Below are 16,360 nucleotides of genomic sequence, written 5' to 3'. Positions count from 1 at the left end.
AACTCCTGTTTTGATTTTTAATCAATCTTTGCTCTCTGCTTTTGGCATTTTGACACTGTCCATGAAATGTTTTATTTTCAATCACAAACGAGTTGCTTCTGTTTTCTTGCTGAAAAGGTCCCCAAGAGAAGAGGGGTTTTAGTCAGTCACCTTTTGTCTGAACCAACTGTAAAGTAATCTTAAAACCTGCCCCGAAAACAAGGACAGATTTACCAAAGGTGGAGCAGATTGACAGAAGAAACACGTCTTCCCTAACTCTGCCTCCAGTTTAGGGCTGCACGAAATGAGCAAAACTCGCGATTTGCGATATTAGTGATCAATATTGAAATGACGATATAACTTGGAAACCAAACAACCAAAAATATAATTTCCATTTCACTGCAACAGTTTAATCTATAAGAGTCAACATAACTTAAAATACACTCCAAATGACTCGTCTGCATTGGAGGCAAACATTTAAACGTTTAATAATTCAAGCTGCCATAAGACTGTTTTAGCACATTTAAAGTTTACAATTTATCGTGATTTTTATGAAGGTAAAAATGCTCCCAAAAAAAAAGCACCTGTAGATTTGATTTGAGAACTTGTCATTTAGAATGTGAAAACTTGTGAATCAAAAATCTGCATCTGTGTGTAAAAATCTTCTGGTGTGGACTTCCGGGTGACCGTTGCAGCACATGGAGGCGTGAAAAGACAGCTCCCACTGACCAACTCCAAAATAAGAATAAACTCCGCCAAAAACTCGAGGAGCACGACAATACAAGGAGTAGAAAGCAAGAATATGAGCGGGGGCCTTTCAAAAAAGAAGAAGAACCCAACCACACAAAGCAAAGAAGACAAGGACAACGAGAAGGGAGGCATGCTAGTACCAGAAGCTGACATGGCTAACTTTCAGAGCAGCCTGAATAGCATTAGCAAACAAATCCAGAGTTTGCATAGCGAAATGAAGGCTGACTTGAAAACATTCAAAGATGACATCACGGTTCAAATGAGTGACAAATTATCCGAATTCAGGGAGAACATCAATCATAAATTGTCCAAAATTTCAACAGAGATGAACGAACAACAAGAGAAGATAAACGTAGCTGCGGCGCGGACGGAGGAGATGGAAACGTGGAGCCGTGAAGCGAATAGTGTGCTGTGTGATTTAATGAAAGATCAGAAAAAGATAAAGGAAAAGTTGGATGACCTGGAATCGAGATCAAGGCGGAATAACCTGCGCATCTACGGTGTCAAAGAGGGGGCGGAGGCGACAGAAATCTCGGTGGCTGCTTTTATTGACAAATGGCTCAAAGAGGAGTTTTCACTAAACATGGATCTCCAGATTCAGAGAGCGCATCGAGCTTTAGCTCCAAAGCCAAAGGCAAGTCATCCTCCACGGTCTATTGTAATATGCTTTCAACAATTCACCGTGAAAGACTTGATACTTAAAAAAGCGTGGGACAAAAAGATCGTCATGTACGGAGAGAAAAGGATCTTTTTCGATCATGACTACGCGGAGAGTATTCTGCAACAACGCAAAGCATACATAAACATCAAAAAGGTGTTGAAGAGAGAAGGAATCCGCTTCCAAACTCCCTTCAATAAAATGCGCGTGCACTGGCCGGGCGGAGTTGTAACATACGCGGATGCCGATGACGCGACCAACGATCTGAGGAAGAGAGGATACGAGGTGGAAGACCCGTTGGGACTCACCAAGGAGTTTGCTCCGGCGGAGAAACTACTGTCAACTGGAGTCGCTACGTGGAAACCGAGCAGGAAAGAGAGACCAGGACAAGCGGCCAGACGAGCACACGCACAGCTCCAGGAATTTCAGCACAGGGACACAAACGAAGAATGAGTAAAAAAAAAAAACAACCAACAACAACAAAAAAAATTTTAAGTGAATAATTATAGTTGACATCTAAATTAAAATATGACTTGTTAGTATGCTTTGCCTTGATGGGTATTAAACCCGAGAAATGTTGGATATGTGGGAATGGGAATTTGTTGTGCGAACTAGGATGGGTAAATTAATCCGGTATGGGATGAATCTCATCACTAGCAAGGGGCCCTCTCTCTTTGTGAGGTCTTACCCCTTAAAACAAGAAGGGAGCCGACTTAATGCTACTATTAGTGTCGACTTTCCTTCATGGAAGCATCTGTTCATGTATATAGTTAAAATGTGTTCTAAACTCTTGTTTGTTAAGTTATTGGTTGAAGAAGGTACATTTAGAAACGTGCAGATCGAATATTATTTTGTAAAAGACTATATAACCATTTATGGATACTAAAAGAAATGAATACCATCTCCTGACTCTAAATGTAAATGGTCTGGGAAACTCAGTTAAAAGGGCCAGAATTATGACTAAACTAAAGAAAGAAAAAAAGCATATAAGAGAAAAAAAGCTATAGCTCACACACCAATCCACGGAAACGAGGAGTAGCAATATTGATAGCGAACACGGTTCAGTTTACATTTAAAAGGGAGGTTAAAGATAAAAAAGGACGATTTATTATAATTAAAGGAGTAATTGACCAGGCAACAATAACGCTGGTAAATGTCTATGCTCCACCAGAAAGTACTAAAGAATTTTTCAAACTTTTGTTTGATACTATTGCAATTGAAGCTGAAGGTATATGTATCTGTGGAGGGGATTTAAATGTGATTATGGACTATAATTTAGACACAACCAGTAAGAATAGAAATAAGAAACCAACCTCAAAATTTGTAAAAAAATATGTGGAAATTAATGGGATTTATTGATGTGTGGAGAGATCTCCATCCTTTACAAAAAGATTACAGCCACTACTCGGAAACTCATTCAGTCTACTCCAGGATTGATTATTTCTTCATGCAGAAAGAGCACATGAGTGTAACATTGGAGTAGCTGATGTATCAGACCACAATGCCATTTATTTAAAAATTAGACTTAAGGGCAGGCAAAGAAATACTCTATGGAGGCTGAACGCAGGAATTTTAAACAATAAAACAGTGACCAAACAAATTAAAATAGATATACAAAATTATCTTGAATTAAATAATAATGGGGAATCAAATCCAGCTATTATATGGGATGCACTCAAAGCAGTGATACGAGGGAAATTTATTGCAATTGGAAGTCAGATGAAAAAAGAAAGAGTAAAACAATATGAGACACTTACCTCAGACCTGAGAGAAATGGAACAAGCTTTCAAAGACAACGCAAACCAAACTACAAGACAGCTAATCAGTGAAACAAAAAAGAAGATTAATGACATACTTCAATACGAGACCGAAACAAGAATAAGATACTTACAACAGAACTATTACGACTCAGGCCCCAAAGCCACAAGGCTGTTAGCTCGACGAATACGGGAAAGACAAGTAGAACTAAACATTAATAAAATACGAGACCCAAAAACAAAATCAATTAAAATGTAATCCAGAAGAAATTGAGAATATATTTAGGGACTATTATGAGGACTTATACACTGAGCCAATGACTGCAAAACAAGAGGAGATGCAAACCTTACTAGACTCATTAGACCTACCTTCAATAGGAACAAAACAAAATGATATCATGACAGCAGAAATTTCCACGGAAGAAATTAAAAAAGCAATTGGCAAGCTGAAATCAAACAAGGCACCTGGGAGTGATGGTTTTCCATCAGAATGGTATAAAGAATTCGAAGAAATAATTATTCCACTGCTTCACTCCACTTTCAATTGGATTTTATCAAGTGGACAAACTCCACCCTCCTGGAAGGAGGCAGTCATTACAGTACTTCCTAAGCCATTAAAGGACAAGGAATATTGTCAAAACTACAGACCAATTTCTATATTAAATGTTGACTATAAAATATACACCTCTATAATTTCAAATAGACTCCAATCATTTATATCAAACTTAATAGATGAGGACCAAACCGGATTTGTCAAGGGTCGACAAACACACGATAATATAAGGAGAACACTTCACATCATAAACAGAATACATAAAAAAAAATTATCAGCTGCCTTAATAAGTTTAGATGCCGAAAAGGCATTTGATAGAGTCAATTGGGAATTTCTATATTTAACATTGGAGAAATTTGGATTCAATGAAAAGTCAATTAAGTGCATCAGTGCTCTCTACTACAAACCAACAGGTAAAATCAAAATTAACGGCTCCCTCACAAATAGATTCAGTCTCGGAAGGGGGACTAGACAGGGCTGTTGCCTTAGCCCTGTACTCTTTGCCCTTTATATCGAACCATTAGCCCAAATGGTGAGGCAAGACACAAGGATAACAGGAATAGACATCGGTGGACAGGAACATATTATAGGCCTGTTCGCGGATGACGTTATGGTCTATTTATCAGATCCAATCAAATCATTTGGTAATTTGATGAAGATTTTTGATAGATTTGGTCAAAGCTCAGGATACAAAATAAATATAAATAAAACACAGACACTCATGTTTAATTGCGTTGAAAATCAAGGCTTAAAGGAATGGAAGATAAAATGGGATGCCAAATCACTTGAGTACTTGGGGGTGAATATACCTAAAGACCCAGCAAAACTATATCAGAATAACTATGAACGTACAAATATCAATATCAGAAAAGACATAGAAAGATGGTCCACATACGCACTAGGATTAAGTGAAAGAATAAATGTTATAAAAATGAATATACTACCACGCCTCCTTTACCTCTTTCTAGCTTTACCAGTAGAGATCCCACAATCCCAATTCCAAAAATGGGATAAACTTACATCAAGATTTATATGGGAAGGAAAACGACCAAGAATACGATACCACACCTTACAACTACCCAATATTAAGGGGGGAAGAGCCTTACCTAATCTAAAAGAATATTTTAGAGCTGCCCAAATACATCGTTTAGTATACTGGTGTAATACAGAATATGTTGCCCGATGGAAAGATATAGAACTTTGTACACCCAGATTCCCAATTCAAACATGTATGGGGGAAAACGGGATCCTAGCCACTGCTAAAGAGCATTTAGATCTAAATCCAATAACATTATTTACTCTTGAGAACTGGTATTGTGTTATAAAACAATTAAAATTAGGTAATGAAATCGGATTGCTGAAATGGACAGCATATGACGACAAATTTAGACCTGCACAATTTGACCACAGATTCAAACAATGGGTATTACGGCCATGTCCACAATGTTAAAGAAAGGCGAAATAAGAGAATTTCAGGAACTTAAAGACACATATGGTCTAATAAATCAGGACCTATTCAGATATATGCAAATGCGAGACTACTATGAAAAACAAATCAAAATAGAGGAACACAAAATACACCCAATAATTAAGACATTTATACAAGCCTACAGTGAAAATATTCCCAAGGTTATATCAGTTCTATATAAGCACCTTATTGAATCAAAAATGGGGTCAACTCTATATGTCAAAGCAAAATGGGAAATGGATTTGAGAGAAAAAATCTCAGAGGAGATGTGGGATGATATGTGGAAAGTTCACCAAACCACTACACAGTCACTAAAATGGCGAGAATTTGCCTGGAAAAACCAAATAAGATATTTTATAACACCACAAATCAAGGGCAAGCTAATTAAAACTCAGCAACTCTGCTGGAGAACTTGCATGGATAAAGACTCAAATCAGACACATATTTTTTGGGAATGTGAGAAAATAAAGCCCTTCTGGGTCACCATCCACTCTGATATATGTGAAACACTCAGTTATAAGATACCCCGAACCTGTCTTGTGATGTATCTGGGTTACTTAGAGGGAACAGTACATAAAATGGACCAAAACCTAGTAAAAGTTCTTCTAGTGGCAGCAAAGAAAGCCATAACTAAGAACTGGCAGAAGGCTGAAGCCCCAACACACAAGCAATGGATGTATATTGTGGAAGAAATCCAAACAATGGAGAGACTTACATACAAACTAAGAATGAAGGAAGACAGATTTCTGAAGGACTGGGAAAAATGGTTTATGTACAAAACAAGAAAAGTTCATGACAAATTGTTAACTCTGTGATCAGTATCCTGGATAGGAGGATAATTTCAACCTGACAAATCTACGTACCTTCTTGTACTAATTTTTCATTTTCTTTGGTTTATTGTTAAATATATGCTGTTTCAATGCTTCTAACTTTGTTCTTGTGTTTAAAAATAATAAAAAGATATTTGCAAAAAAACACAGATGATCGGACACAGATCAGTTTAGACACAAGTTTCTCGCAAGGAATGTGTAAGAATTCAGAGCGCAGTTGTAGCGCACTTGTGATTTGCGCCAGCAGATTCGAACACACGCAGAAGCACATTTGAGCAGTTGCAATCACAGATTTGAAGTTGTAACTCTAAATAAACACATGCAAATGGAAATTTGTCAGTTCACAGCAGAACTTTTCTACACACAGATGCAGATTTTTGATGCACTAGTTTTCACATTCTATATTACAGGTTCTCAAATCAAATCCAGAAGTGCGTTCATTTTGCAGCATTTTTACCTTAATAAGAATCACGATAAATTGTCAACGTTAAATGTGCTAAAACAATCTTATGGCAGCTTGAATTATTAAACGTTTAAATGTTTGCCTCCTATGCAGACGAGTCATTTGGATTGTAATTTAAGTTATGTTGACTCTTAGATTAAACTGTTGCAGTTTAATCTATGAAAGCGACACAAGGAACTGCTCGTTAGCATAGCATTTAACATCATATTATTACAGCACCAGTGTCTAGACAGTGTTTTTCAACCATTTTTGACCCAAAGGTACACTTTTTTCTTGACAAAAATCCTCCGGCACACCAGCATCCAAAAATGTAAAAAATCGTATTTCATCAGTCTGGTCAGACTGATAACATATGATTAAGCCTCCAAGAATGATTGGTGGAGACAGTTGAAGGGGCGGGACTTTTCCAAAAACAGAGCTACCGGTATCTGCTAAAACTGCGGCTAAATAGCGGGACCGTCATTCTTATCAAATTGTCTTTAAAAGAATCAAATAAACACAAAGAAAAAAATATTTTATGATCTTTCATATTCCTTATTACTCAGTGTTTTATCAGGGCCTGCTTGGATGAACACAGAGCTGATATCCTGGCGATGGTAAATGTTTTTAGATCAGTGAAAATTACGAATTTCCCACGGTACACCTGACCATCTCTCACGGCACACTACTGTGCCGCGGCACACTGGTTGAAAAACACTGGTCTAAGACACCGCTGTCTCCAAATCAACACTTTATTAAATGTTGCTGCTGTAAATCCAACAGGTTTATCAACCAATTTTGTCTGGAACCCAGTATAAATCGTAACATGTTCTGTTTCATCAGCAGCCAAAAGCTGTACGGAGGCAACTAGCAAAAGTTACAGGGATGGGGAGCGTTTCCCACGGTGCGTGTGCTAGTGTTTTTTATTTCTCAGCCTTGCGGAGGTAGCTCTTCTTTGCTTGTTGCCATTTTCACATTTGCGCTTTGGGAGAGACCGGTGGATTGACTTTACCCTACACAATTGAAGCGCAAGAGAGTAAAGAGCTGGGAAAATCAAATCTCGATTTTATATCTAAAACAACAAATTCGAATTAATGGATGAATCGCCCAGCCCTACTTAGAGTCAAACAATGGGGATGACATTAATGGATGCTTACTTTGAGCAGAAGTTTACAGATCTCATACTTTCCCTTGGCTGCAGCCTCATGAAGTGGCGTAAACTTCCACAAGTCAGCCACATTTACTGAAGCTCCGTGTCTAACCAGCAGTTCAGCCACTTCGTAATGGCCATATGAGCATGCATTATGGAGGGGAACCAGGCCACTGCAGAAAAATAAGTCAAAGTCATCACTCAAATGAATCCTGAAAATATCAAATCTCTAAAGAATGTCTTAATTTTCTAATGTTAAATACATAATGGAAAGGCATACCCTTTGTCCTTTGCATGAACATCAGCTCCATGATGAAGCAAGTACTCAACAACAGCAACTCTGTTGTAACCAGCAGCAAAGTGGAGCGGGGTGGAGTGGCGACCCTCCAAATCCCGACAGTTGACATTTTGGGGGGTACAAAGTTGCTGCAACAAAGGTGATAATTATTGCAATCATTATGGCTAAAGTTTGGATAAGGAAAATGTTTGGTCTTTTCTTAACTGCTGCTGTCAAAAAGGATTAAAAATGTCCAATGCAATGGACTCTTAAAACACCCAAAACATCACAAACGTCAATTTAAACTACATTTCCAAAAGTATTTGCTCACCTGCCTTGACTCACATGTGAACTGAAGAGCCATCCCAATACTAACCAATATAGTTCAATATGATGCAGAGCCACCTCTTGCAGCTATTACAGGCTTCTACTCTTCTGGGAGGGCTGTCCACATGGTTGAGGAGTGTGTTTATAGGAATTTCTAACCATTCACCTCACCAAAGTACATTGGTGAGGTGACACACTGATGTTGATTGAGATGGCTTGGCTCTCGGTCTCTGGTCTAATTCATCCCAAAGGTATTGTGTCAGGTTCAAGTAAAGACTCTGTGCAGGCCAGTCAAGTTTATCCAAACCAGACATGATCCATGTCTTTATGGACCTTACTTTGTGCACTGCTGCATTCATGTTAGAAGGGGAAGGGGCCCACTCCAAACTCTTCCCACAAAGTTGTGAATATGGCATAGTCCAAAAAGTTCTGGTATCCTGAAGCATTTAGGGTTCCTTTCACAGGAACTAAGGGGCAAAGCCCAAGTCCTAAAAAACAACCCCACACCATAATTCGTCCTCCACCAAATTTCACACTCGGCACAAAGCAGTCCGAAATGGACCGGTGTCGTGTTAACCGCCAAACCCAGACTCATCCATCAGATTGCCAGATGGCAAAACGTGATTCATCACTCCAGAGAACACTCTAGAGTCCAGTGTTTGTGTCCTTTACACCACTGCATCCAACGCTTTGCATTGCACTTAGTGATGTGTGGCTTGGATGCAGCTGCTCGGCCATGGAAACCCATTCCATAAAAGTCTCTGCATACTGTACTTGAGCTAATCTGAAGGTCACATTAAGTTTGGAGCTCTGCAATTGACTGTGCAGAAAGTCTGTGACCTCTTTGTACTATTACCTTCAAAATCCGCTGACCCCTCTGTCAGTTTACGTGGCCTACCACTTGGTAGCTGATGTTGTTCCCAAACTCTTTCATCTTGTTATGATAGAGCTGACAGTTGACAACGGAATAATTAGGAGCAAGGAAATTTCATGACTTGATTTGTTGCACAGGTGGCATTTTATGACAGTTTCATGCTGGATTTAACTGAGCTCCTGAGAGCGACCCATTCTTTCACAAATTTTTGTAAAAACATGCCAGAGTGCTCAGTTTTTTACATTTGTGGCCAGGCCAAGTGACTAGGATCCCTGATTCTGATAATTTGGATAGGTGAGGAAATACTTTTGGCAATATAGTGTATCTAGTTTGTATTTTTGCATTGAAACAAAGAATTCACCTGCACGGTGTCCAGATCCCCCGCTTTGGCAGCTTCCAGAAATCTGTAGTCAACATCTGAATTACGTGTAGGAACATTTTCTGAAGACAGAAAAAGAATTGAGAACAGGATCAATTGTGCCAAACAAATTTCTTAAATCCGTTTAATCTTGAGGCAAGATGTACTTTTATTTTAGAAAAAGTGAAGCTAATAACTTGAAAAGATAGACGTTTACCGTTAAGGATCTGTTGCACTGCCTCGTTGCCCATTTGGGCTGCAGTGAAACCCTGCAAAGAAACAATGGCGGCGTCTGCTCCAAAACTCAGCAGTAGCTTGCAGGTCTGGATGTGACCTGCCAGAGCAGCTCTGTGGAGAGCAGTCTGACCTAGAGTGTCCACCGCATTCACCTGCATTTAAAATTGACAAAAATACTGTCTCTACACAAACCTGATTAATCACAAAGAGACAAACCTGAAAGCACAAGCCCACACCTTCGCTCCATGTTTTTGTAACACTTCCAGGACATCATTGTGAGCTCTCTCGGCAGAAATGTGCAGCGGAGTCATAAAGCTGTAAAACAGGATTTTCTGTTAGTAAATTCAATGCATCTTCTTTAAAATGTATTTTCTCTCAACAGTTTGTACTAAAAGGTACATACTCTTTGTTCTTCTCATTGATGTTGGCACCTTTACGCAGCAACAACTCTGTCACCTGCTTTCTTTTTGGGTGGGGAGAAGCCACAGCACAGTGCTATAAAACACAACAATACATCAACATCAAAACTATTTATTTGCATTTCTACTAAGTCAATAAAGACTTTTTTTAAGATGCACAGAAAATGACACCAGTCAACATAGTCAAGACACAAAATAGTCTTTTGAGTCAAAAGATTTAGATTTATTTAGGAACCTGCAAGTTGAACCCAGAAAATTTAATACTTGTGATTAAAGGTGATAAGACTTCTACTCCTTTAAAGGGCCTATACCATGCAAAAAATCTATTTTTTTAGCTCTTAAGTGTATTAGATTGTTCAATCCTCACAAAAAGAAACCCCAAAGCGGTTTTTTGATCCGTTCACACATTTCTGAGCATTCCTCTAAAAACCTGCGCTCTGAGCAGCAGCCCCTCCCTATCCACGAAAACGAGTGCATTCTCTTGAGCTGACATAGACCAAACAGAAAAGCCCCTTCTAGGGAGAGTTTCCACTGCCAACACTGCCTCCAGGCTAACACACACACACATTCTCTGAGAAATTAGCTTTGCTTCCTATTTTTAATGCTGAATGCTCATCCATATTTGCAAAAGTTTGAATGTTGTTTGTTTGCATGGGCGAGATTCTGAACTGCTGCCGAGGCAGCAGCTAGGATGACTTCATGAAATAAGCGGCACCCACACGGAGCGAAAGCTGGTGCCAAAGGTAATATATTATATACATGGATATTGTTTACTATAAAAGACTTAAGAATAGCATGGTACAGGCCCTTTAAGTTCAACAAACCACTTTCATTACATTTCACATCAGTTTTCTAATACTTTCATCACAATCTTTAATTTTTCACCAGATGCTTTCTTTGAGTTTATGTGTAGTCAGGGTTAAATTTAAAACTTTAAGTTAAATTTAAAGTTAAATTTAAAACTTTCTGAAGATCTTTTTAAGACATTGCATATGAAATATTAAGACTAATTTCTCTGCCTAATTCACAGCTGTATCGTATGGAAGATTCTGTAGCATAATAAAATAAAGGCAAAACGACAAATGCTTTTTAATTTTCAAAATGAAGCTGCATCAAATGACTCAAAATTAAAATGGAAAAGCATTCCTTCAAAATGCTTTTTCATTTTCTACTTCAACACAGCTTATTCTGTCACTTAATTAAAATGATAATGAAAATGGTATTTGACATTTCATTTTCAAAAAGTTATCAGGTAAATGTGTAGCATAATTAATTTAGAAATGTCTAATTTGACAATTAAAATGGATTAACAGAAATGCTTTTTAATTTTCAGAATGTAACTGCATCAAATGACACAAAATTAAAATGAAAAATCATTACTTCAAAATGCTCTTTCATTTTCTACTTTTTATTATTAAGGGTCTGCTCGCTCAATTTTTTTTTTTTAATTTGGTTTCTCGGGGGGGGGGGGGGGGGGGGGGTGTAAAATCATCGGAAGACACTATTCACAGGGTGGATGTGAAAACGTAAATGCAATCCCCTCTTTGCATTTTCGTTTTAACTTTGACACAGAATAAGCGGTTTTAAAGTTGAAGTGAAAAAGCATTTTTAAGTATTGATTTTTCATTATAATTTTGTGTCATTTGATGCACTTACATTTTGAAAATGAAAATTTCTGTTAATCCATGTTAATTGTCAAATTAGACATTTCTAAATGAATTTTGCTAAACACATACCATAGAACTTTTTGAAAATACAATTTTTATTGTCATTTTAATTAAGTGACGGAATAAGCGGTGTTGAAGAAAAGCATTTTGGCGGATTGCTTTTTCATTTTAATTTTGAGTCAAGAAATGCAGCTTCAGCTGCAGATTTTGAAAATGAAAAAGCATTTCTTGGTTTGACTTTTATTTATTATTATTATTTATTTTTATTTATTATGCTACAGAATCGCTTCCATAGTATGGAGGAAGGAAAAACAAAATCCTTGAATTTCAGAACAATAACCTGTCAAGTAAGGTAAGAAATTACTAGTACTAAACTACAGAATGCCTCATGATTTCATTACTACATTTTGGTGGAGTAGTGATAATAGATGACTAATGAAACAGAATGTTTGTAAACAGTTTGCTCCGACATTGACTCTTGGACCAAAACGGATACTAATAAAAAAAAAAACAGTTACTGATGCATGTGTGCTAATGCAGAGTTGGAGATTGGACAAAGTAAGATGAAGAGAGCGGAAATATGGACATAAACCAATATGTAGGGTCATTCGGCAAGATATTTAAATTATTTCCAATTTTTTTAAAACAAAGGCAAAGATATTTCAGTTAAATGCAAGTTTTGTCCTGGAGATGAACTGCTTTCCACTGCCCTAGTATAATGCTTTATTTAAATTAATGAGGTGATGCTAAAAAACCTGCATTCCCTTATGTAGCCTTTATGTTTTTATTTTGAGGGTATCTTGTTTGAGCTAGCTTTAATCCCTTTAGAATTTGTATGCGAGTGGAAAAAGGTAAAGAGTAGTGAATTACTTTTTAAATTGGTGAATGAGTAAAGTAATTTAATTAATATTTCATCCAGTTAATAAAGTAAAGTAATCAATGAGTCGAACACCGATTCTTGTTTCCTCTTTGCGCACATATTTAATTTACACTATACTATCTCACAAGAAATCTGGAAAACTTCACCTGCACTGTTAAGTGCAGGTGAAGTGCACTGTTAAGTTGTTAGGTATTTATCTCTGAGTGACACTGGATCGATTTTAGGTAAGTGAATCAGATACAATTGAATTGTTTTAAATGAATCAATGTCATATTAATCTTATCACCGACCACAGATTATGACATAAATTATGTTAAAATGAATCGTTACACCCCTAATGCATATGAACGGAGTTGTGAATAAATTTTACATCTAAATAAAATGTAGTTTTTGGAAAAAACATTTAAATTTATTATTGAAATGAAAAACTGATGCAGAAAAAGGCACCTCCATCTGTCTACCGTGAGAGGAGAGAGGGATGCAAATCAGATTCTGTGGCGATAATGAAACACTAAAAACCACAGAGACGCTAAAATGATGGAATAAAGTGCAGCCTGGTGCACAGTTTTAGCAGCATCAGCCTGTAGCCGTTTTTGTATGAATGTTAAAGCAGCATATACCAAACACACAGCTGTTGGTACCTCTGCAAGATCTTCTACCATCATACTTTCAGGCCTGGTACGACTAGAAAAAGTTTTAAATTGCATTATTTTTATGACAAAGATATAAAAATTGAAGACTTTTAAAAGGTTTTGTAAGGCCTTATTTCCAATTTTTCAAATTCAAGGCCTTTAAGGCTCTTTAAGACTCCACGAGAACCCTGCTAATTTAATTTTTGATCTATTGTCACCATCTAGTAATTTCATGTGCCAGTTTCTAGTCTAAGTAAATGCTGAGGTTGTTAACATCCCATATAAAACTGATGACTCTGCTCCTTGGATGCCATCTGATAAATGCAAAAGGGAACAGTAAAATACCGTTATATTTCAGTTTTTTTCCATTATATTTTTTAAGGCGACTTTAACAAAGTCTCTTAATAATAAGAGGAAAAATCCTCCTATTCTGACTTTGGCAATTTCGCTTGCAGGTCAGCAGATTGCAGATATCAATTATCAGGCATATTGAACATACATATATTGCTTTATTACAAAACAATTTAATCCCAGGATCCTTTTTATGGTAATTTATAAAAACTTTTTATAGCAGCACCACCCCATTGAATTTCTTAGCTGTTCTCTGACAAAAAAAAGTAATAGTATAAGAACTTCTTCTGACCAGAGCTGTCTCATTTGTTTGAGGATGTTTGAAGCCAATAACTTCCAGAGCCAGGGTCTTCTTTACTTTGGCTATGTCGGCCTCACGGGCCGCCTGCAGCAGAGAGTGGCCCTTGAACTCATCTAGATGGAAAAACAAAATTATAAATGCAGTAATTATACGAGTCTTTTCAGAGTAATGCATTTGCATGAAAAGCTGTGGATTCCACAAATTCATGAACCCCAGCAGAACTCACAGGTGAGCCGTTCCTTAAGCTCCGGGGTGGGGGCCATGTCTACAGCGCTCTTACTGTGGCAGTTGAGCAGGGTGGGATCGGCGCCGTGGCTCAGCAGCAGGGAACAAACCTCCATTCTGTTTTTGGATGCAGCTTCATGGAGGGGGGTGAACTGCCACAGGTCCATGGCGTTCACACAGGCCCCATGCTGAAGAGGAATGAACAGGATCTGGTTTCATTGTTCAAACATATTCATAACTGAAAAATTGCATAGTCTGCATCATTAGATAAGAAACTAAACTGGTTTGGGAATTTTAATGTACAAATAAATTATAGCGTTAGTACGATGATAAACATGTAAACTTAGTTTTTGTGGGACTTACTTTAAGCAGAAGTTCTGTCACTTCATAGTGACCATAAGAGCAGGCATTGTGAAGAGGAACCAGACCACTGGAAGTAAAAAAGAAATTTGGGTCATAAAAAATGAAGGCACATTTCTGGGAGTGTCCTCACAATGAGCCACTCACCCTTTATCCTTTGCGTGCACATCCGCTCCATGTTGGAGAAGCAGCTGAACGATGCGGACCCGGTTATAGCCTGCAGCCAAGTGGAGGGGAGTTGACTGCAAGATAGCAAAGACAATTACCATGAAGGTTCTCCTTAAAAGAAAACTGCCTCTGGTGAAGTCAGTATGAGCAATCGATTAGAGGCAGAAGCTGTATGCTGAGACAGGTTATCCCTGGTGAGTTGCAGATGAGTAGCACACAAGTTTCATCGACTTTCTGGGGGGAAATTTAGCAACAAAAAGTGTTAACTAGCCAAATTATTTTCTCTACTGACGTTTCTTGAACCATGACTTTTAAAATAAAACCTATTCCAAGACGTAAAAAACATGTAGCATTGAATACAGTCCGGGTGGGAATTACAGTTGGGATTCAAGACGCACTTCGTTAACACTTCAGACTCAAGATTTCTTAATAAACTAGTTATAAGACGTTAACAAGGTGTGTTTATAAGTCTTTAAAGAACACTTTCTTCTAATGTCTTACAAATTTCTAAATTGTTAACATTTGCATTTGAAGGCATTTAATAGCATTTGTAAAGCTTGTGTGACATTTATGTTCTTTGTGTCAAGAAAAGAAGCAGTGCCAAATTGGGTTAAGCACAGCCCAATTTACGCAAAAACCTGCTAGATTTGAGCAAAAATCTGCCCCTCCCCTCCCTGCTTCATTGGGCAGCAGAGAGATTTATTTAAGAGCCATATATTTGAAACAATGGTAGCATTGTTTGTTGTGTTCTTTACATCTTGTTAGTTGTCGCCTATTTGTGTGACAACTAACGGGACTTTAAACGTAACTTTATTACTGTGTTGCTTTTTTGTTTTTTTATTACTGCTTTTATTTTAAAAATGTTTGGGGTGCTATTTTTTTTATACATTGTATTATCGTTTTTAAAATTATTGTATTATGCCATTACTGATATACATGTTCTATATTTGATCCAAAAGTCTCTGCCCTGTGTTTTATTATACACTTAATAAACAAAAAAAATGTGTATTTCCAAAAATAGTCTATAATTAAATATTTCAAGAAAAAGTATTTGTACAAATTTTGGTGATACGAGCGCTGTAGTTACTTGGTATTGGGCCAATACTCAAATTCCCGGTATCGCCCACCCCTTCCTCTAATTATTGCTGGAGAGGAGAATTTTAGGATTCTATCAATTTAGTTTAAATTTAGAAGACTAGTACAAATAAAAATTTTAATTAACATAAATTTTAAAGTTAAAATTTCCTCCCCAAACACTTTTTTTGTTTTTTTTTAACTGTAACAGCAAAGTTTTATGAAAATTAAAACCATTTAGAATTCATATATATCTTTAAATTCAATTGCAATTAAATCAAGAATTTACATTTTTTTTACTGCAACCGAATCTCAACTGTAAGAAGAGGCAGTGAAGCGGCAGTAAGCATAGTCAGTGTTTGAGTAAACATATGCAAACTAATAAGAAGGTCAAATGAATTTCAGTCAGTCAAGAGAATTTAAATGAGAAATGGTATAAGGAGGAGCTTCAAATGAAATTAGGGTTAGCAACTGTTGGTTTGAAACGTCTTGCATTCAAAAACATACATCATTTCAACTTCCATGCCAATTACAACAAAGCCCAGAAAGCAAAGTGTAAAACCTCAATCCAAAGTGAAAAGAAAAAAGGAAGAAATTTCTTTTTAACAGATTAGATGATTTAA

The 16,360-nt window shown here is 37.2% G+C and overlaps 1 protein-coding gene across 2 annotated transcripts in view; it reads right to left on the bottom strand.

The window, feature by feature from the left end:
* The window catches only part of LOC105353570 (poly [ADP-ribose] polymerase tankyrase-1), a 29,744-nt gene that overhangs the window by 7,483 nt on the left and 5,901 nt on the right, over positions 1-16,360 (bottom strand). For both annotated transcript variants that reach the window (XM_023958675.2, XM_023958677.2), the window contains 10 exons: positions 14,643-14,737; positions 14,499-14,565; positions 14,137-14,323; positions 13,902-14,023; positions 10,064-10,155; positions 9,897-9,975; positions 9,641-9,812; positions 9,427-9,506; positions 7,868-8,013; positions 7,595-7,760 (listed from right to left, as the gene is read on the bottom strand). In XM_023958675.2, coding sequence (XP_023814443.1) covers positions 7,595-7,760; positions 7,868-8,013; positions 9,427-9,506; positions 9,641-9,812; positions 9,897-9,975; positions 10,064-10,155; positions 13,902-14,023; positions 14,137-14,323; positions 14,499-14,565; positions 14,643-14,737 — 1,206 coding nt within the window. The remainder of the gene's footprint in view (positions 1-7,594; positions 7,761-7,867; positions 8,014-9,426; positions 9,507-9,640; positions 9,813-9,896; positions 9,976-10,063; positions 10,156-13,901; positions 14,024-14,136; positions 14,324-14,498; positions 14,566-14,642; positions 14,738-16,360) is intronic.

Source organism: Oryzias latipes, chromosome 9 (genome assembly GCF_053564925.1).
Source record: "Oryzias latipes strain Hd-rR chromosome 9, Olatipes_Hd-rR_3.1".
Lineage (NCBI taxonomy): Eukaryota > Metazoa > Chordata > Actinopteri > Beloniformes > Adrianichthyidae > Oryzias > Oryzias latipes.
Note: the sequence above shows the minus strand (reverse complement) of the source record. Positions and strands in the feature narration are given on the sequence as shown.